Here is a 17,676-nt window from a genome sequence, read left to right as displayed (position 1 = left end):
TAACGGTTTCAGAAGACTGAAAGAAAGCCTCAAGAAGTGCCAATATTTAAAAAGGATAAATGGGATGACCTGGATAATCATAGTCCTCTCAGTCTGACATTGATCCCAGGCAAGCTGATGGAGCGGCTGACATGGGACTAGGTTAATAAAGAATTAAAGGAGTGTAATAGAATTAATGCCAGTCAACATGGGTTTACGGAAAATAGACACTATCGAACTAATTTGATACCTCATTTTGATGAGATTACTAATTTGGTCGATAAAGGTAATTATGTTGGTGTAATATACTTAGCCTCTCCAACTGCACACCCCTAGTTGTCACCAACCACCCCACACTGGGGGTATGTCTTCACTGCCAACGTTAAAGCGTTGCCGCGGAAGTGCTTTAACATGGCTGTGTAGCCATGGCACCACTGGGAGAGAGCTCTCCCAGTGCTATAAAAAACCTACCCCCATGAGGGGAGTAGCTACCCGTGCTGGGAGCACGGTGCCCAGTGCTTGTGCACTGTCTACACAGCCACTTTACAGCATTGAAACTTGCATCGCTCAGGGGGGTGTTTTTTCACACCCCTGAGCGAGAAAGTTTCAGCGCTGTAAAGTGGCAATGTAGACAAGGCCTGGAACCCATATGGGTATCATCAAACAGTTACCACCCATACTCGATGGAGACCACATCCTGAAGGAAACCTTTCCTGAACTCCCACGTCTGGCCTTCAAACAGCCCTCCAACCTCTCCAAGCTCATCATCAAGCTCCCCACAGACCAAGACACACCAGCTCAACGTGGCACCAGAACAACAGATGCAAAACCTGTAGACACATCTCCACTTCTACAATGATCAACACCCCTCCGCCCCCACAACACACATTTTAAGATCCAGGGTCCTACACAAGCCTATCACAACATGTGGTATACCTCATCCAGTGCACTAAATGCCCCAAAAACAACTATATGGGTGAAATCAAGAAATCACTACACTCCTGAATGAACCCACACAGGAAAATGATAAAAGCAAAGAACACCTATCACCTGTGGGTGAACACTTTTCACAAGGCAATCACTCTGTATCTGACCTATCAGTCCTCACCCGGCTCAAAGGAAACCTGCACAACATTTTCAAAAAATGAACCTGTCATAACTTTGGCTGACACTAAAAATCACGGACTGAATAGAGACACATAGGATTTATAGTTTATTACAACAATCCATAACACACTAGTGTCCCCCCCGCAGCTTTTTTTTTCCCCCTCCCTTTTCCCCCTATGACTACAGAGGTGTTAACTGGCCACTTCACCTTGAATGGTCACTTCAAATATGTGTTAACTACTTACATTAAATAATTTGTTCCACCTCGTATTTAGCTGTTACACTCTGAGTACATTTCCCAAACCCGAAGAAGAGCTCTGTGTAAACTCAAAAGCTTGGGTCTCTCACCAACAGAAGTTGACCCAAAAAAAGATATTACCTCACCCACCTTGTCTCTCTAGACAACTCTAAGGCATTTGACTTGGCACCACATGACATTTTGATTAACAAAGTAGAATGATAAAATTAACATGGCATGGATTAAAAGCTTGATAAATCTCAAAATGTAATTGTAAATGGGGAATTATCACTGAGCAGGTGTGTTGCTAGTGAGGTCTCTCAGTGATCAGTTCTTGCTCCTGTGCTATTTAACTGTTTTTATCAATCATAGAACATCATTGTTGGAAGGGACCTCAGGAGGTCATCTAGTCCAACCCCCTGCTCAAAGCAGGACCAATCCCCAGTTTTTGCCCCAGATCCCTCAATGGCCCCCTCAAGGATTGAACTCACAACCCTGGGTTTAGCAGGCCAAAGCTCAAACCACTGAGCTATAAGAAAACATAGAACCATCTCTGATTAAGTTTGCAGATGACACCAATATTGGGAGAATAGTAAATTATCAAGGGAACGAGTCACTGATTCAGAGTGATCTGGCTCGCTTAGTAAGCAGGGAGGAAGCAAACAATATGTGTTTTAATATGGCTAAATGTAAAGCTATACATGTTGGAACAAAGAATGTAGTCTATATTCCAAGGACTTTATCCGAGAAAGCAGTGACTTTAAAAAAGTTTTGGGAAATGAACATGAGCTCCCAGTGGGATGTTTTGGCCAAAAGGGCTAATGCGATCCTTGGATGCAAAACCACTGTGATCATCTAGTTTGACCGCCTGCATAACACAGGCCATAACATTTTACCCAGTTTATGCTGCAGTGGAGGGAATTATGTTTCCTACTACATAACTGAGCACTATTAGGCACAATAACTTGTGGCTGAAGTAGGCCATACCTTTGATAAAGACATCCAGTCATTGAATTAAAGACTCCAGCTGAGGATGCATTGACCGCTTTACTTGGTAAACTGTTCCAGGGATAAAACACCCGCACTATTAAAAAGGTTGGTCTTATTTTGCACCTTTGTCCATTCAAACACTAACTTGCAATGATGATTTACTGCAACAACCAAAACAATTTTAAAAACCCAACATAAAATAGTATTTTTCCTTTGTCGATTGTGCTGACAATCAAATGCATCTGTTCATGGCAATGTTAAATTATGTCTACATTCATCATAGAAGCAAGAAAAAAGAAAACAAGAACATAAATTGAGTAACCATTTTGATTTTCAAAAGTACTCACTATTAAGGATGAAATCCTGGCCCCGCTGAAGTTAATGAAAGATTTGCCATTGACCTGAGTGGGTCAGGGATTCACACTGTATATTCTCCCCTATAGAAGGAATGTGTATGGTTGAGTCAGTATTGGCCAATATGCCGTTCATGAATGGTTTGGTGGCCCCTTCACTGTCTATAGGATTTAAGTTGTAATTAAAATTCCTTTTCTGGCCTTGCTGCTGGTGAAGAAGACCTCCCAGATGGAACCCAGTGCAGACCTGTCTGAATATAATTATGGGCAGAAGCAGTAGCTCTAAAAGATAATATATTGCTGTCATTTGACTCAATAGAGATTAACTCTGAAGCCTAATGACAATGAGTTAAATGTCAACATTTTACAATGCTTTACATTTTCCTAAACAACACATAAAATTTCAGCTTTGCAGACCAGCTCAGGAAGGGCTTTGAGGATGTGGTAGGGAAAGGTGCAGAGATGTTGACTGGAGAAGCTGTCAGGAGGTTAGAGTCAAATGGAGTGGAGGAGGGATGGGAGGAGTCAAGTGGCCCCTATTGTAGTTCTTTGGGGATGATTTCGGGTTAGGGATGTAAGGAAAAGAAGTATCACATCAGTAAGTGTAGATGCAGGCTCACAGAAGGTTATCCAGATCTCAGAGAGATGGCAGTGATCTTCTTTTTGATGCAGTGGGTATTCCAGAGGGAGTAATAGATAAAGAGTGTGGCTCATATTTCCTGTAGATTCCCTGGAATCTATACAAATCAGGGGATATCTGTGAAGCGGAGTGGCAAACAAAGTGTATGACTCTGATGGAAACTGCACCAGGGGATCCCAACCAGTCTTCCCTTCCCAGGTAACTTCCAGCCTGGGATTCAGCAGTCCAGGCTGGCACAGAGCGGTGTGCCTGCAAGAATGATTAATCTATCCCATATTGTTTTTGTACTCAGGAAACAGTTTATTGGCTTCTAAAGGTGGCACTCCTTTGCCTATCCTTAAAATAGAATCCAACTGATTTCAGTTGATGACGTTACGTCTGAGACTGGGCAAGTCACTGAGATGTAACTCAGGAGCTGGCCCCATCTATCACCTGTCAGAGTGTTACTGTTTAAATACAACTGACTAATTATACTAACTCAGCATTTATCCCTCCTCCCCTGCCCTCTCCTCACCTCTCTGAATTGAGGGAATATGAGCCTCCTGGCTTTGCTGATGGCCTGAGCCGACGTCACAGAAGTCATGACTTTTGGGTGAAACTGGGCATTTTGTTTGTTTTATCTGATTGATTGATTGATTGATAGATAATTCTCCTAAAGCAGAATCTACACTGTTTGGTTAAAGAAAATGTCCAACATTAGCTATCACCTCATTTACGATAACACACATCAAGAGCTTGTATGAAGTCTTAAAGAGACAAATTTCATGGGGAGGCCTCCTTTTTCTCAAGTTAGTATCAAAATGTGCAGGGCCCCAGTGTGAATTTTCTAGCGGTTAAAGAAAGCATGATATACAACACTGATATACAATAGCACAGTGTATGGCTTTTGTGTTCAACTTTGTGCATAAAAAAGTGACTCATTAGCAAAAAAGCTTGTTTCAGCATAACATTATTTTGCATGAAGACATTACTTTTTATTGCTTCAGAAGAGATGAAAAGCAGACCCCGTTAGGGTACAAATGGCAGTGCAAGATGTTTGCACATAAAGGTACAAATTGTCCTCTTAGAACAAATACAGAACTTGCTAGTGCCACCTACTGGTGGAAAAGTATAACTGACTATAGCTCTTGCCACAGCAAATGCTGAAATTGTTAAAACCAGCTCTTTGAATTGCAAATTATTGTTCTTAATTTTCATAGTACTAAAAATGGTATAAATGGAAAAACTACTGGCCAAATTGCCCCCTCATGAAGGAAAACCCGCAGAAGGAGGAAACCCCAATGTGGCTGCCCTTGAGGAATTTTTCCTGACTTGTTTTGTCGGGGGGCTACGGAGGTGGGAGAGGGGGAGGGCAGGATCCCCTGAGAGGAAGAGGCCCTGGGTCCAGCCCTTTGGGGATGAAAATCACTAGAACATTTAAAGATTTTATCAGTTACAAATAAGGAACAAAGGAAAGTAGCCTGCAGATTCAAACAATTTTGAGCTCCAATGTAGATGGGGTCCTAACATATCAAGAATAAGAAGCTAATGCAGCAAGAATGGGTCCAGTTAAAGAGCTGTGCCCTAGATATGCATAACAGAGGTGCCATTTTGTAAATGAGGAAATGTATGTCTCAGGTAAGATCAATGTTAAATATGGAGAGGGGACTCTGAACTGTCTGGGGACAGACTAAGTGAAACTCTGCTCAGGATGGTCATAAATGTTTTGATTAAATGTTTTAATCAGTGGAAAATGCTGATTCATTGAAGACAAACTTTGTGTGGAAATGTATTAGTTTCAATGAGAGAGAGAAAGCCCCACTCCAGAAGAGGCAATAGTCCAGAGGTTGGGGCACTCACCTCTGATGTGGGTTTAAGGTCCCGCTCTGAACTGTGTAGTGCATAGACTTGAACTTGTGTCTCCCACATCACTGGGGAGTGCCTAAATATCAGTGTATTGGCTGTTCTTGAGTAGGTCTCTCTCTTGCTTTTGTTTTGTTCTGTTTTTAATTTTGAAAGGTCTGTTTTGTTCCACCTATTTCAAAACTTCAAAACATTTCATAAAATGTTTTCGGGCCAGCCCTGCTTTCTGCCCAGTTGAGAATGGGACTTGAACAAGAGCAAGCTGGAAGACAAGTTCCATAATGAGCAACCACAAATCCATCCAGTGTTTGTATGCATCATAACACAGTCTTTCATCACACCCTGTTTCTCAAATACTGCATTATTATTATATAACATTTTCTACAACCTCGGATATGCATGTGTAGCATTTTGTAGCATGGTGTAATATCCTGCATATAGCAGACAAATGAAGTCTGTGAAAGTCATTCATATGAAAAGGTATGCAGATATAATAGGATATAAATGTGGCATATGGAATAAGAGTTACTGGTGGAAAGTTAACCATATAAAATGGTTCTTGATTGTAATATTAGTGAGAAAACGGAGAATGCTTAGGAAATGAAAAATGCAAATCCCCTCTAGTTATTCTGGTTACGTGAGCTATTCTTTATGGGTCCAACTCTGCTACTCTTACTCATCCTCAGCAGTACCTTACTGCCCTAGTCATGTAACAGTTTTCACTGAGACTACCTGTATGGTAAAATGCTGCTCATTGTGAGTAAGGGTGACATATTCAGAATCTATAGCGCTACTGGAAACATTTAAGTGAGCTGTGAAAACTGCATGAAAAAAATCACCTATTTAGGGCCTTGTGGAAAATATTCATGTCTTCTTCTCTCCCTTTGCATTGGTCATGATCCTTTTGTTCATAATATTTTAAAATCTGGCCTGAGCTGATGTTTACCCAGGAATCTTGTGCCAAAATCTCATATGTATGGGTCTTTTCATGCAATCTAGGATGCACCATGATTTGCTAATACCCTGTAAGTTAATAACTGACATTATTTTTCATTAATATTTGTCTGTCCTTTGTGCTGCATGTATGTGTGTTTTTAAATGTGTTTAGCTTTCCTTCAAAAACCAAATAAAGACAAAATGATAAAAGAAAGGAAGAAGGCAAAGCACTGTTACCCATGGGGTAGCTGAGCAAAGCTAAAAATACAATAGCCTGTATAAAACACAAGAAGGAGAAGTGTTTATGGAAAAGTCTCTTTTTCATAAACAGGACTAGACTAGATAAACAAGGACAGCTTTTTCAGCCCCAAGTGGATGAATAAGAGCATAGATAGAACATTCATAGAGTATCAGGGTTGGAAGGGACCTCAGGAGGTCATCTAGTCCAACCCCCTGCTCAAAGCAGGACCAATCCCCAATTTTTGCCCCAGATCCCTAAATGGCCCCCTCAAGGATTGAACTCACAACCCTGGGTTTAGCAGGCCAATGCTCAAACCACTGAGCTATCCCTCCACCTATTTTTTTTTTTATTTCGAGCACAATGTTTGCTGCTATTTAAGGGCACTGAAGTCGATGCCAGAGTTCCATTGGCTTTGAGCATGACAACTTTGAACATATCATGTCATGGGAGTTGTGTCTGATATACGTACCACTGTTTGTTGGTTCCTGAAATTGATGATGAAACAAGAATAATCAAAAATTGTGTTTCTTTGGATGATGAATCTTGAGACTGAAGATATGTCTGGCTGAAAAGGAGATCCGTCATGTGTTGCTTCCCTATTTCTGCAACTTCCTGTGCCAGTTTCTCATAGTTTACCTCACAGAAGATGTATTAGTCTGCAGTGGCTAGAATGCAAAAAGATACAGAGAAATTTAGTTTGATTAGGGAACCTCTGATGAGGTTCAACAAGGATAAGTGCAGAGTCCTGCACTTAGGAGGGAAGAATCCAATGCACCGCTACAGACTAGGGACCGAATGGCTCGGCAGCAGTTCTGCAGAAAAGGACCTAGGGGTTACAGTGGACGAGAAGCTGGATATGAGTCAACAGTGCGCCCTTGTTGCCAAGAAGGCCAATGGCATTTTGGGATGTATAAGTAGGGGCATTGCCAGCAGATCGAGGGACGTGATCGTTCCCCTCTATTCGACACTGGTGAGGCCTCATCTGGAATACTGTGTCCAGTTTTGGGCCCCACACTACAAGAAGGATGTGGAAAAATTGGAAAACGTCCAGCGGAGGGCAACAAAAATGATTAGGGGACTGGAACACATGAGTTATGAGGAGAGGCTGAGGGAACTGGGGATGTTTAGTCTACGGAAGAGAAGAGTGAGGGGGGATTTGATAGCTGCTTTCAACTACCTGAAAGGGGGTTCCAAAGAGGATGGATCTCGACTGTTCTCAGTGATAGCAGATGACAGAACAAGGAGTAATGGTCTCAAGTTGCAGTGTGGGAGATTTAGGTTGGATATTAGGAAAAACGTTTTCACTAGGAGGGTGGTAAAACACTGGAATGCGTTACCTAGGGAGGTGGTGGAATCTCCTTCCTTAGAAGTTTTTAAGGTCAGGCTTGACAAAGCCCTGGCTGGGATGATTTAATTGGGGATCGGTCCTGCTTTGAGCAGGGGGTTGGACTAGATGACCTCCTGAGGTCCCTTCCAACCCTGATATTCTATGATTCTATGATTAATGACCACCACCACAGTTTTTCAGGGGAAGGTTTTGTGTGTCCACCAAGTCCTTCATAACATTGGTTTTCAGCTGTATTTCTCCATATTATACAATGCCAATTTTTCTTTAATCTTCATGTAGGACAGTCAGATAACCCCGTTCAACCAACCGGACCCACAACGCCAGTAACTTGTGATCCAAAATTGACTTTTGATGCCGTCGCTACCATGCGTGGAGAACTGCCGTTCTTTAAGGGCAGATAACAGCAAAGAACTTCTGAGTTACTTCTTTGAACTGAAAAAAGAAAAGGAGTACTTGTGGCACCTTAGAGACTAACCAATTTATTTGAGCATAAGCTTTCGTGAGCTACAGCTCACTTCATCGGATGCATACTGTGGAAAGTGTAGAAGATCTTTTTATACACACAAAGCATGAAAAAATACCTCCCCCCACCCCACTCTCCTGCTGCTAATAGCTTATCTAAGGTGATCACTCTCCTTACAATGTGTATGATAATCAAGTTGGGCCATTTCCAGCACAAATCCAGGTTTTCTCACCCCCCTCCGCCCCCTTTGAACTGCAGTACTTAAAAGAAAACAATATTTCTGATCATTTAATTCCCATGAGACATGAGGGGAAACAGTAATTTAGAAATGTAGCACTGTCAAGGTTCCTCCCCCACTCTGAACTCTAGGGTACAGATGTGGGGACCTGCATGAAAACCTCCTAAGCTTACTTTTACCAGCTTAGATTAAAACTTCCCCAAGGTACAAATTAATTTTATCTTTTGTCCTTGGAATAACCACTGCCACCACCAAACTCTAACTGGGTTTACTGGGAAACGTAGTTTGGACACGTCTTTCCCCCCAAAATCCTCCCAACCCTTGCACCCCACTTCCTGGGAAAGGTTTGGTAAAAATCCTCACCAATTTGCATAGGTGACCAGACCCAAACCCTTGGATCTGAGAACAATGAAAAAGCATTCAGTTTTCTTACAAGAAGACTTTTAATAGAAATAGAAGTAAATAGGAGTAAAGGAATAACCCCTGTAAAATCAGGATGGTAGGTACCTTACAGGGTAATTAGATTCAAAACATAGAGAATCCCTCTAGGGAAAACCTTAAGTTACAAAAAAGACACACAGACAGAAATAGTTATTCTATTCAGCACAATTCTTTTCTCAGCCATTTAAAGAAATCATAATCTAACGCATACCTAGCTAGATTACTTACCAGCAGGACAGTGGGGTGGGAGGAGGTATTGTTTCATATTCTCTGTGTATATATAAAGTCTGCTGCAGTTTCCACAGCATGCATCCGATGAAGTGAGCTGTAGCTCACGAAAGCTCATGCTCAAATAAATTGGTTAGTCTCTAAGGTGCCACAAGTACTCCTTTTCTTTTTGCGAATACAGACTAACATGGCTGTTACTCTGAAACCTAAAAGTTCTAAGACTCCATTCCTGTTCTATCCCTGGCAAAGCAGCATATAGACAGACACACAGACCCTTTTGTTTCTCTCCCTCCTCCCAGCTTTTGAAAGTATCTTGTCTCCTCATTGGTCATTTTGGTCAGGTGCCAGCGAGGTTACCTTTAGCTTCTTAACCCTTTACAGGTGAGAGGATTTTTCCTCTGGCCAGGAGGGATTTTAAAGGGGTTTACCCTTCCCTTTATATTTATGACAAGCACTAACAATAAAAATCGCATACAAAAGGAGGACCAAATTCTCTGACGATGGGTGCCTAGCTTTACCTAACATTTCTCTCAGGCATGACAAAATGCTTTAGCTGTTTCCAAAGTGGCTGCATCAAATGGTGAAATGGCTATAGGGCACCAACCATTGTACTGTAGTTTCTAAGGAATTCTAATTCTTTTCAATGGGAACTCTGACCCAGATTCTGCTATACGCAGCTCTGATCAGAGGAGAGGAACTTAAATGTTAGTGGTCTAGTGGCTAAGGCTGGTGAAGGTGAGTCAGGACTGTCCCCTAGATTCTATTCCAACTACTCTGCCGCTGTAATCAGTGGAATGATAGGTTTGTTACCACTCTACATTCAGTTAAAAAGAGGGCAGCTGCAAACTCATGTTTTGCAACTGGTATGTTTATGTGACACACTGGAACTCTACTTTGTCATGACCCCACCACATTGTAGCTCATTGGCTAAAAGATTAGCTCTAGTAGGTATCAGTCATAGCAGACTCAATTCCTCACTGTGGATCAAACTCTAAAGGGAGACAGAATTAGACACACTTCACCTTTGTATTACATTTATGGCATGTGCAGGAACAATTTATAATATACCAATTTTATTTAAACCAGGTATTTCTGGCACAAGCATCCTCAGATGACAGAGGTCGACCTCAATTTCATTTCTTTATTCTGGCCAAATCTGCCATCTGGAATTCAAGCTGCTTATGAAAATGTTGAAAGGGATCAAGTTTTTCTTTTTAAAGGTAATGGAATCCAAAATGTGTTAGTTCTTCTGACATATGAATTTACTGGGAATACTTTGCTCCACAGAACGTGCAATTCTCCTTAGATGACACTGCATGAAACAACTCAAATGTTCAAATTACAAAAGCCCCCAAAATGTGTGAATAGTGAAATTAAAGGTCGGTTATCTATTTAATGTAAATGTTCTGAAAAGCAAGATATGAAAATGGCTTCACTTTTCCTTCAAATCTAGTTTTATCATAGGACATAACGTACGGCTATTAATCTGCTAGATCACTTCTGGCCTTGAAGTAAGATACAAATTGTCAGTATTAAGTCAAATAACTAGCAGCTGTTTTGAAAAGCATTCAGCAGAGTATTGGTGAATTAGTTAATTATTGATGCCACATCCAAACGTCTGTTAGGCACCTTAGGGAACACAGGGAACAAAAGACCTCCAGAGACCTCCAGAGATCTTAGAATCTTAGAATCTAGGTGAAGACAGGACATACAGATGAGGGTAATTACTGGAGGTGGTTAAAAAATGAAAACCTATTTGAGTGAAAAATTTCAAAACTGTTTTTCTTTGGAAGTGTTCAAAAGAGAACACTTTTGGTAAGCAAACATTTTAAGAACCATTTCAATACTATTTGTGTTACAAATTTTGACAAGAATATCAAAAGGGTTACAAAATTTTCCACAATCCCCATTCCCTACCCAAAATGTTGCTAATGCTGACACTCGTTTGTGAAAAATTTTGTTTTAGTAAAAAAGGCCGTTTGTTGATGAAAATAGCTGTCTGTTTGAAATAGTTCAACCAGCTCAAGCAACTATACTCTTAAGTGGGGAGGGGAGAAAGAGAAAAGAACAGGGTTTTATAAATAAGATCACCTGATCATTTAGATAAGACGTGCACTTATTAATAGTTAAGGTTCTGTATATACATCTATTTAGACATGTATACACCTCCATGACCAAAGTATCTGAACACAACCCAAGTATTGTTAATCTTCTGCATCCCAGTAAACAATTCTTGGTGGATTACTTAACAATTTGTAGAATTCAAGGAGTCTTCTCCCAAAATGTATAAAGTGTATAAGTGTACGGGAAGGGTTCTTCTTGGACTCATTGCTCCAAGGTCTAATTCAGAAACATGAAGGACATCTCCTCTGGGCTTTATGCTATGTTTAAAATACAACGATCAGTGCCATTCCTTAATTTACTGAAAAAAGAGGGGAGAATGAAATCTCATCTGTACATGTCTGTTGCAAATTAAGTTGCTTTGTTATCATCATTGTAATGAAAGTACTAAGCCAGAAGCCATGATCAGATGTTGTTTAGTATGAGCAGAAGCTGCTGGTGAAAGCTTTACTTCTATTTTTTCTTTGTAGAGAACAAGTATTGGGTCCTCAGTGGGTATGACTTAGTGTATAACCGCCCAAAAAGCATCTATGACTTTGGCTTCCCAAAAAATGTTAAGAGAATTAATGCAGCTTTCAGTGACAAGAATTCAGGGAAAACATACTTCTTTGCAGGTGACAAGTACTGGAGGTAAGATTTAATGTTCAACAGAGTTAAGGTATATTTCTCTCTTTAGGCTTGGAGGGTTAATATGGAAACATAAAATAACATGTAATAGGGATTAAACAAATTGGATTCCGCAAAACTGAATAGGGTTCGATGGAAGTTAGTTTTAAAACCTAGGGAGTCTGATAGAAAACGCTAACCTTTCTTCTATAGGTTTTTCCCAATCATCCGGTAGAAATCTGTGGCAGGGATGTAATTACATTCTAGAGGATGAGACACAAAACCTGTAGAAACCTAGTAAGTTCTTTAAGAATTATGCAAAGGATGTAAGGTTCTGAAATTGTACTCCTGGGTCTCTCAAACTTCAAGCTAACAGAACTATTAATATACTGGATTTTTGTTCCTTCGGTGTGAACAGTCAAATGGGTTTGATTATGCAGTAGTTTGTGGTTACGGTTTGTTTATATTTCATAGGAGCTCAGTAAACTTTTACAATAAACTACCTCGCTGAACTAATACCTGCATCACATTGCAATGGCTCTTTGGCTTCTCCTCTGAAAACAGTTTAGAATTCAGTTGAATGGAGCTCTTGGAATCCCAATATCAGGAGCAGCGCTGGAAGGGCGGGAGTGGGGGCTTGCCACTCCAAAATTTGCCTTTATTCCCCGGCAGCCACCCCGTAGCTGCTGCTGCTCTCCAGCCATCCAGCTCTGAAGGCACAGTGGAGAGAGTGGTAGCTGCTGGCCGGGTGCCCAGCTCCAGCAGCAGCGGAGAAGTAAGCCCTGGAGGGGTACTGGGGTGCCTGAGAGCAGTCCCCAGCCCATGTCCCTGCCTGCTGGGGCACGCTGCACAGGGCAGGTGGAGGATCCAGGGCTACCCCACAGAAGCCCAGACTGAACCGCTCTGGCCTGGGCTTCTGTTTCCAGCACCCCACAGTTGCTGCTCCCCAAGGGCTCTGCCAGCCCCCGAGCTGGGTTCCCTGCCTGGGCAGCTCTTACCAGTTGCGAGCAGCCAGCACCCTGCACTGCCCAGCTCTGGCTTCCAGCCTCTGACCAGGCCCCAGGGCAGTGCCACGGAGGGGGCAGGGCCTTGAGGCAATTTTCTGTTTGGCCCACCTCAGCCCCTCCACTGGGAGCTGGTGCCACCCTTGCATAATATAACAGTAAACCCCTCAAAGATACAGAAGACTTTTAATTAATAAATTATATATCTGTTGAGCAGTTGACACTAAGACAAATATGATTTCAGAGTTACACATACAGGGCTTCTGCTTCCCCGTGCTGGAGCTCCACTTTCCCAGGAAACACTGATTGGCTAGGATGTGGTGGCCAAAGCTGTATATAGGCAAGAAGAGTTTTATTCCTTTGGGGCAGCCTTGCAAAACTGTCCAGCAAACTCACCAGCTCAGTCTCTAGCTTATCTTTACCACACATGCAGTTCCTGCCTGTCCCTGCCCATTCAGCCAAAACTCCTGTACACGTGCACACACACACTCCTGAGGTGAAAGCTCAATGGAAGTTTTGCCACTGAGTTCAATGGGGCCAGAATTTCCACCTCTAGACTCTCTCATATGCACGCAAACCTGAAAACATAATAGCAAGGATTTTAAGAGTTCAGTTAGTTTAGCTCATTCTTAATGGATTTTCTACCAAGAATAGACTCATTTATGTGTCAGGGTTTGTTTTCGACTTTTTAAATGTCATTTATTTACCATACATTATAAATATATTTCTTCTGTTCAGATACGATGAAAACAGTCGGTCCATGGATCAGGGTTATCCAAAGAAGATAATCAATGACTTCCGAGGAATTAGCAAAAAAATTGATGCTGCTTTCCAGCATGGTAGTAAGTAAAACAAACCTTTAAAAACAGTTTACTATGCTAGAATATTTGTGCTTCTCTAGGTTGAAGAAATCTTTTAAAAGACAATCATTATTCATATTTTCACTACTGTACTAAGATCAGAAATTAACACAAATGAATATGTAGGTACTGTCAATGTTATATTTTGCTTTATAGAAATATTTGTTGGAAAACATTTCACCTATAAAATATAACATTCAATTTATTTTTATTTCTAGGATATATCTATTTCTTCCAAGGAACAAGACAGTTCCAGTTTGATCCTAACATCAAGAGAGTTGTCAGTGTCATGAAAAGCAATAGCTGGTTTAATTGCTGATTAATTCCATTGATTTCCTTCTTGCGTGTTGCAATTGTTTTATATGCAGTGTTATTAATCTATTAATAGATCTTAAAAAATCAAAAAAATTGTACTGTTCTCTGGCCTGATCCTCTGGGAGTTCTGTCTGAATAACTACAGAATGTTATAATACTGTCATAATGTAAATTATTATATTATTATAGGCTGGACTTTCGATTACCCATAAAGTATTTTATATTTGTGCTACCACTTCCTGTGTCTTGTGATCATTACCACTTCTCAAGAGCTACACTCTGCTCCCAAGCACAGGCTGAGTAAATGGACTGTGCACAGGGAACTTACATGGAGACTTAAGGTATAAAGCAGAGAATGGAGCAGCCACATTGCTCTAGGCTGCATTACCATCCATGGCCCACTGGAAAATTTCTGTGGAGCCAATATACCCCCTCTCTCATCAATCCATTAGTCATACTCAAACCTCTCCCCTTTCCAGCCCACCCAAGACCCAGATTTCTCTCCATGGCCATCTGCTGAGCTCTGCTTCTCTGAACTTCATGGCATCCTTTTTGTCCTACAGTGGAGCTGCATTACTCCTTCTACATTCAGGAAGATTTACAGCCCAGAATTAATTCCTAAGAGAATCCACATTTTAAAACTTGAAAACAAAATGGCAACATAAGTGGAGAGCTTGATGCTGTATAGTCACCTACATATTACACATTCATTTTCCAATTAAGGTGTGTGACATTGCACTGTTTATGGAAATATGCTTATGAGTGGAAATATGACATAACTGGAATATGCTTTACGTTAGATATGCCATGTAACATATATTTGCAAAGGTTATGATCTACTGAATATATTCATCCTACTTGTATGCATCTATCATTTTTATATCTGAAGTTATGAGCGTTGGCTCTATGCTTGTATTTAAAGTGTTTGCTGTAGAAAACACATAGGGAAGGTTTGGCCTATATGTGAAAGGATTATTTAAGTAATTGGGAGTACTTAACTAACAATGGACTTTAGGAGATGCCAATCCACATCTGAGCTTTCCTGGGAATGTTCAAATTAACATGTAAACAATGGTGTTGGCCTGCAAAAAGCTGAATCATTCATGGACATGTGACTTGCCCAGGTGGCTACAAACTCCATCTTGTTGCTGTGATTTTGCACAGACGAACAGTGGGGTTTCCACCCACAAGAGAGAGAATATAAAAGGCCCTGAAAGCCTCTCCATTTTGTCTTCAGCTGGCTCAAGAGATGGCCTCTCCACCCCAAAAAGATGCCTGAGAGAAACTGGAACAAAAGACTGTAATTACGGGGGTGTGAGTGATTGCTGGACCCAGGCCATAAACTACAACATTGGTCCGAAAAGGATTGTACCTGAGATAACATCTAGGGTGAGAAGTTGGTATTTGTAACTAGATCCTTACTGTGTATTAAGTTAACCTTGTGTATTTTGATTTATTTTACTTAGTAACTTACCTTGTTCTGTCTGTTATTACTTGGAACCACTTAAATCCTACTTTCTATACTTAATAAAATCACTTTTGTTTATTAATAACCTGGAGTAAGTGATTAATACCTGGGGGATCAAACAGCTGTGCATATCTCTCTATCAGTGTTATAGAGGGTGAACAATTTATGAGTTTACCCTGTATAAGCTTTATACAGAGTCAAAGGGATTTTTTGGGGGGTTTGGATCCCACTGGGAGCTGGGTATTTGGGTGGAATAAGGAGCACTTAATTGTTTTCAGTTAAGTCTGCAGTTTTGGGGGTATGGTTCAGACCCTGGATCTGTGTTGCAGCAAGCTTGCATGTCTGGCTCAACAAGGCAGGATTCTGGAGGCCCAAATTGGCAGAGAAAATGAGCTCAGAGTTAGTCTCAGCACATCAGGTGACTGTCCCAAGGGGAGCTCTGTGACAGAACCCGTCATAAGGTGAAACAAAGATGTTTAGAGCCATGAAAAGAAGAACAAGTAGCTTAAACTTGATTCAGTTGGAGAGCAGAACAGTGATGGGATTTAAGCACTGGACAGACATAAAGCAATAGGAGAAGAAGATTCCACAGAAAAGCCACAAAAGTAGCTAATTCAGGCAAACCTAGTTGCCCAGAGCCTAATTCTACAATACTGGGCTGCAGATGATGTTTCTGTGATATAGTTGCCCTCAAAACTGCATTTGTAATTTCTAAAATGAGAGAGTAATGAATAACAGATGATGAATAAATAGTTAACATTCTTGTTTACATGCATACTTTTCTTTGCATGCGCTATGAGTATTCATAAAAAGAGTAGCCGTTCCTCCCGGATAGGAGTGAAACCCTTTCACACTAATGCTAGCAAATAATAAATAACAAATGGTTGAAATTAGAGCTGATTGCAAAATAGGAGCTTTTTCCCAATGCAAATTTCTTCTTTTTTCTTTTCTTTTTTTTCTTGGTCAGAAAAACTGAATTTGTAGCCAAGAGCCACTTTCTGTCAAAAATCGCTTTCCATTAAAAATGTTATGTAATTGAAAGGCCAGTTTTCCATTGAAAAATAGTTTAGATGGAAGTTTTCAACCGGCCTTAGTGAAAATGAACAGTCATTCAGCATTTGAGGGAACACTCGCTGAATTTGCAGTATTCTACCAGTTCTACTTATAAACATAAGACGTAGGAATTACTACACCAAATCAAAGTAGTGATTCATGTCTCATTTATGGAATAAGTTGCACATAAGATGAATTTCTTCCTAATTTCAGACAGCTAGGGACTGCCATATGTCCTGAAGCATGAGGGTTATAATTTTTTAAAAATACATTGTAAAATATGGATGTTCTTCTTCCTGTGAGAACAGTACTATTAAGTGAGTAAAACACATATTGGTTAAGTAATTTTATTTACTCAGCTATCTACAGTATGTTTCTTAATGATTAGTTGAATTTCATTTAGCACTTTCTAACTCCACTTTCAGCACAGTCGCAGGCTCCCCTCTTCTTCTGCCATCTTGGAAGTCCCAATCTTAGCCAGGCACTAAGGGAAGCACAGACAGTGCACTATCCAAGTATGATGGAGACAAGGTATGGAGCTGTGCGCCACCACTTCTGTGTGCTGACGACAGCCCGGCCCAGAACGTCTCACTGTTTCCCCTGGTGCTCTCATATACAAAACAGACCATTGCAGCATTTCACAAAACAGAGCCTTTAAAATAGAACCGCAGCCTAAAGCAGCCCTCGGACCCTTGTCAGAGGTAAAAGGACAGCAGCACTCTAAAGAGGTCCTGTTTATGAGGTGGGGACTGTGCGTGAGTTATCCATGGTCAGTGGTATAAAAGGTTACTGACAGTTCTCTAAGGGTGAATGTGGACCACCACATGGAGAACTACAAACAACAAGACCAATATGGTCTCTGTCCCATACCCAGAGCTGCAATACGACTGAAACTGCTCAAGGAAATCTGAGGGCTTCAGCTGACAACTATTGTTATCAATACGCAGTACTCTTCCCCCAGTTAGGAAGATTAAAAACAGGGCAATAACTGGCAAAATTGCCAGCATCCAGTAATGGCTTCCTGAATAATGCCCTAACTGCTGCTCATTTCAGGGAAATAGCCACCTGAAGAGAAGTATTAATGTCAACGATTATTGCTGATATTAGCACCCCCTTACAGGAACAAGTGGGCCCAATGCTTCCTCCACTTCCTGTCACTAGCCCCAAGGACAAGGGTGCAACTCACCAGCCACTGATCATTATTA

General features: G+C 41.0%; 1 protein-coding gene across 1 annotated transcript; it reads left to right on the top strand.

Moving 5' to 3' along the window:
* Positions 1-10,133: 10,133 nt before the first annotated feature.
* LOC140909315 (interstitial collagenase-like) lies at positions 10,134-14,125 on the top strand. Its single transcript, XM_073338337.1, has 4 exons — positions 10,134-10,264; positions 11,636-11,795; positions 13,514-13,617; positions 13,854-14,125. Exons 1-4 carry the CDS (start codon positions 10,156-10,158, stop codon positions 13,952-13,954), a joined length of 474 nt encoding a protein of 157 aa, XP_073194438.1. The 5' UTR covers positions 10,134-10,155; the 3' UTR covers positions 13,955-14,125.
* Positions 14,126-17,676: the final 3,551 nt, after the last annotated feature.

Source organism: Lepidochelys kempii, chromosome 1, assembly GCF_965140265.1.
Source record: "Lepidochelys kempii isolate rLepKem1 chromosome 1, rLepKem1.hap2, whole genome shotgun sequence".
Taxonomy (NCBI): domain Eukaryota; kingdom Metazoa; phylum Chordata; order Testudines; family Cheloniidae; genus Lepidochelys; species Lepidochelys kempii.
Note: the sequence above shows the minus strand (reverse complement) of the source record. Positions and strands in the feature narration are given on the sequence as shown.

Excerpts from the sequence above, each read along its gene's own strand:
- LOC140909315 (XM_073338337.1), top strand. The coding sequence starts at position 10,156 with ATGACAGAGGTCGACCTCAATTTCATTTCTTTATTCTGGCCAAATCTG. Across the intron at positions 10,265-11,635 it reads TCAAGTTTTTCTTTTTAAAG|AGAACAAGTATTGGGTCCTC; the intron begins GTAATGGAATCC and ends TTTTCTTTGTAG. Across the intron at positions 13,618-13,853 it reads TGCTGCTTTCCAGCATGGTA|GATATATCTATTTCTTCCAA; the intron begins GTAAGTAAAACA and ends TTTTATTTCTAG.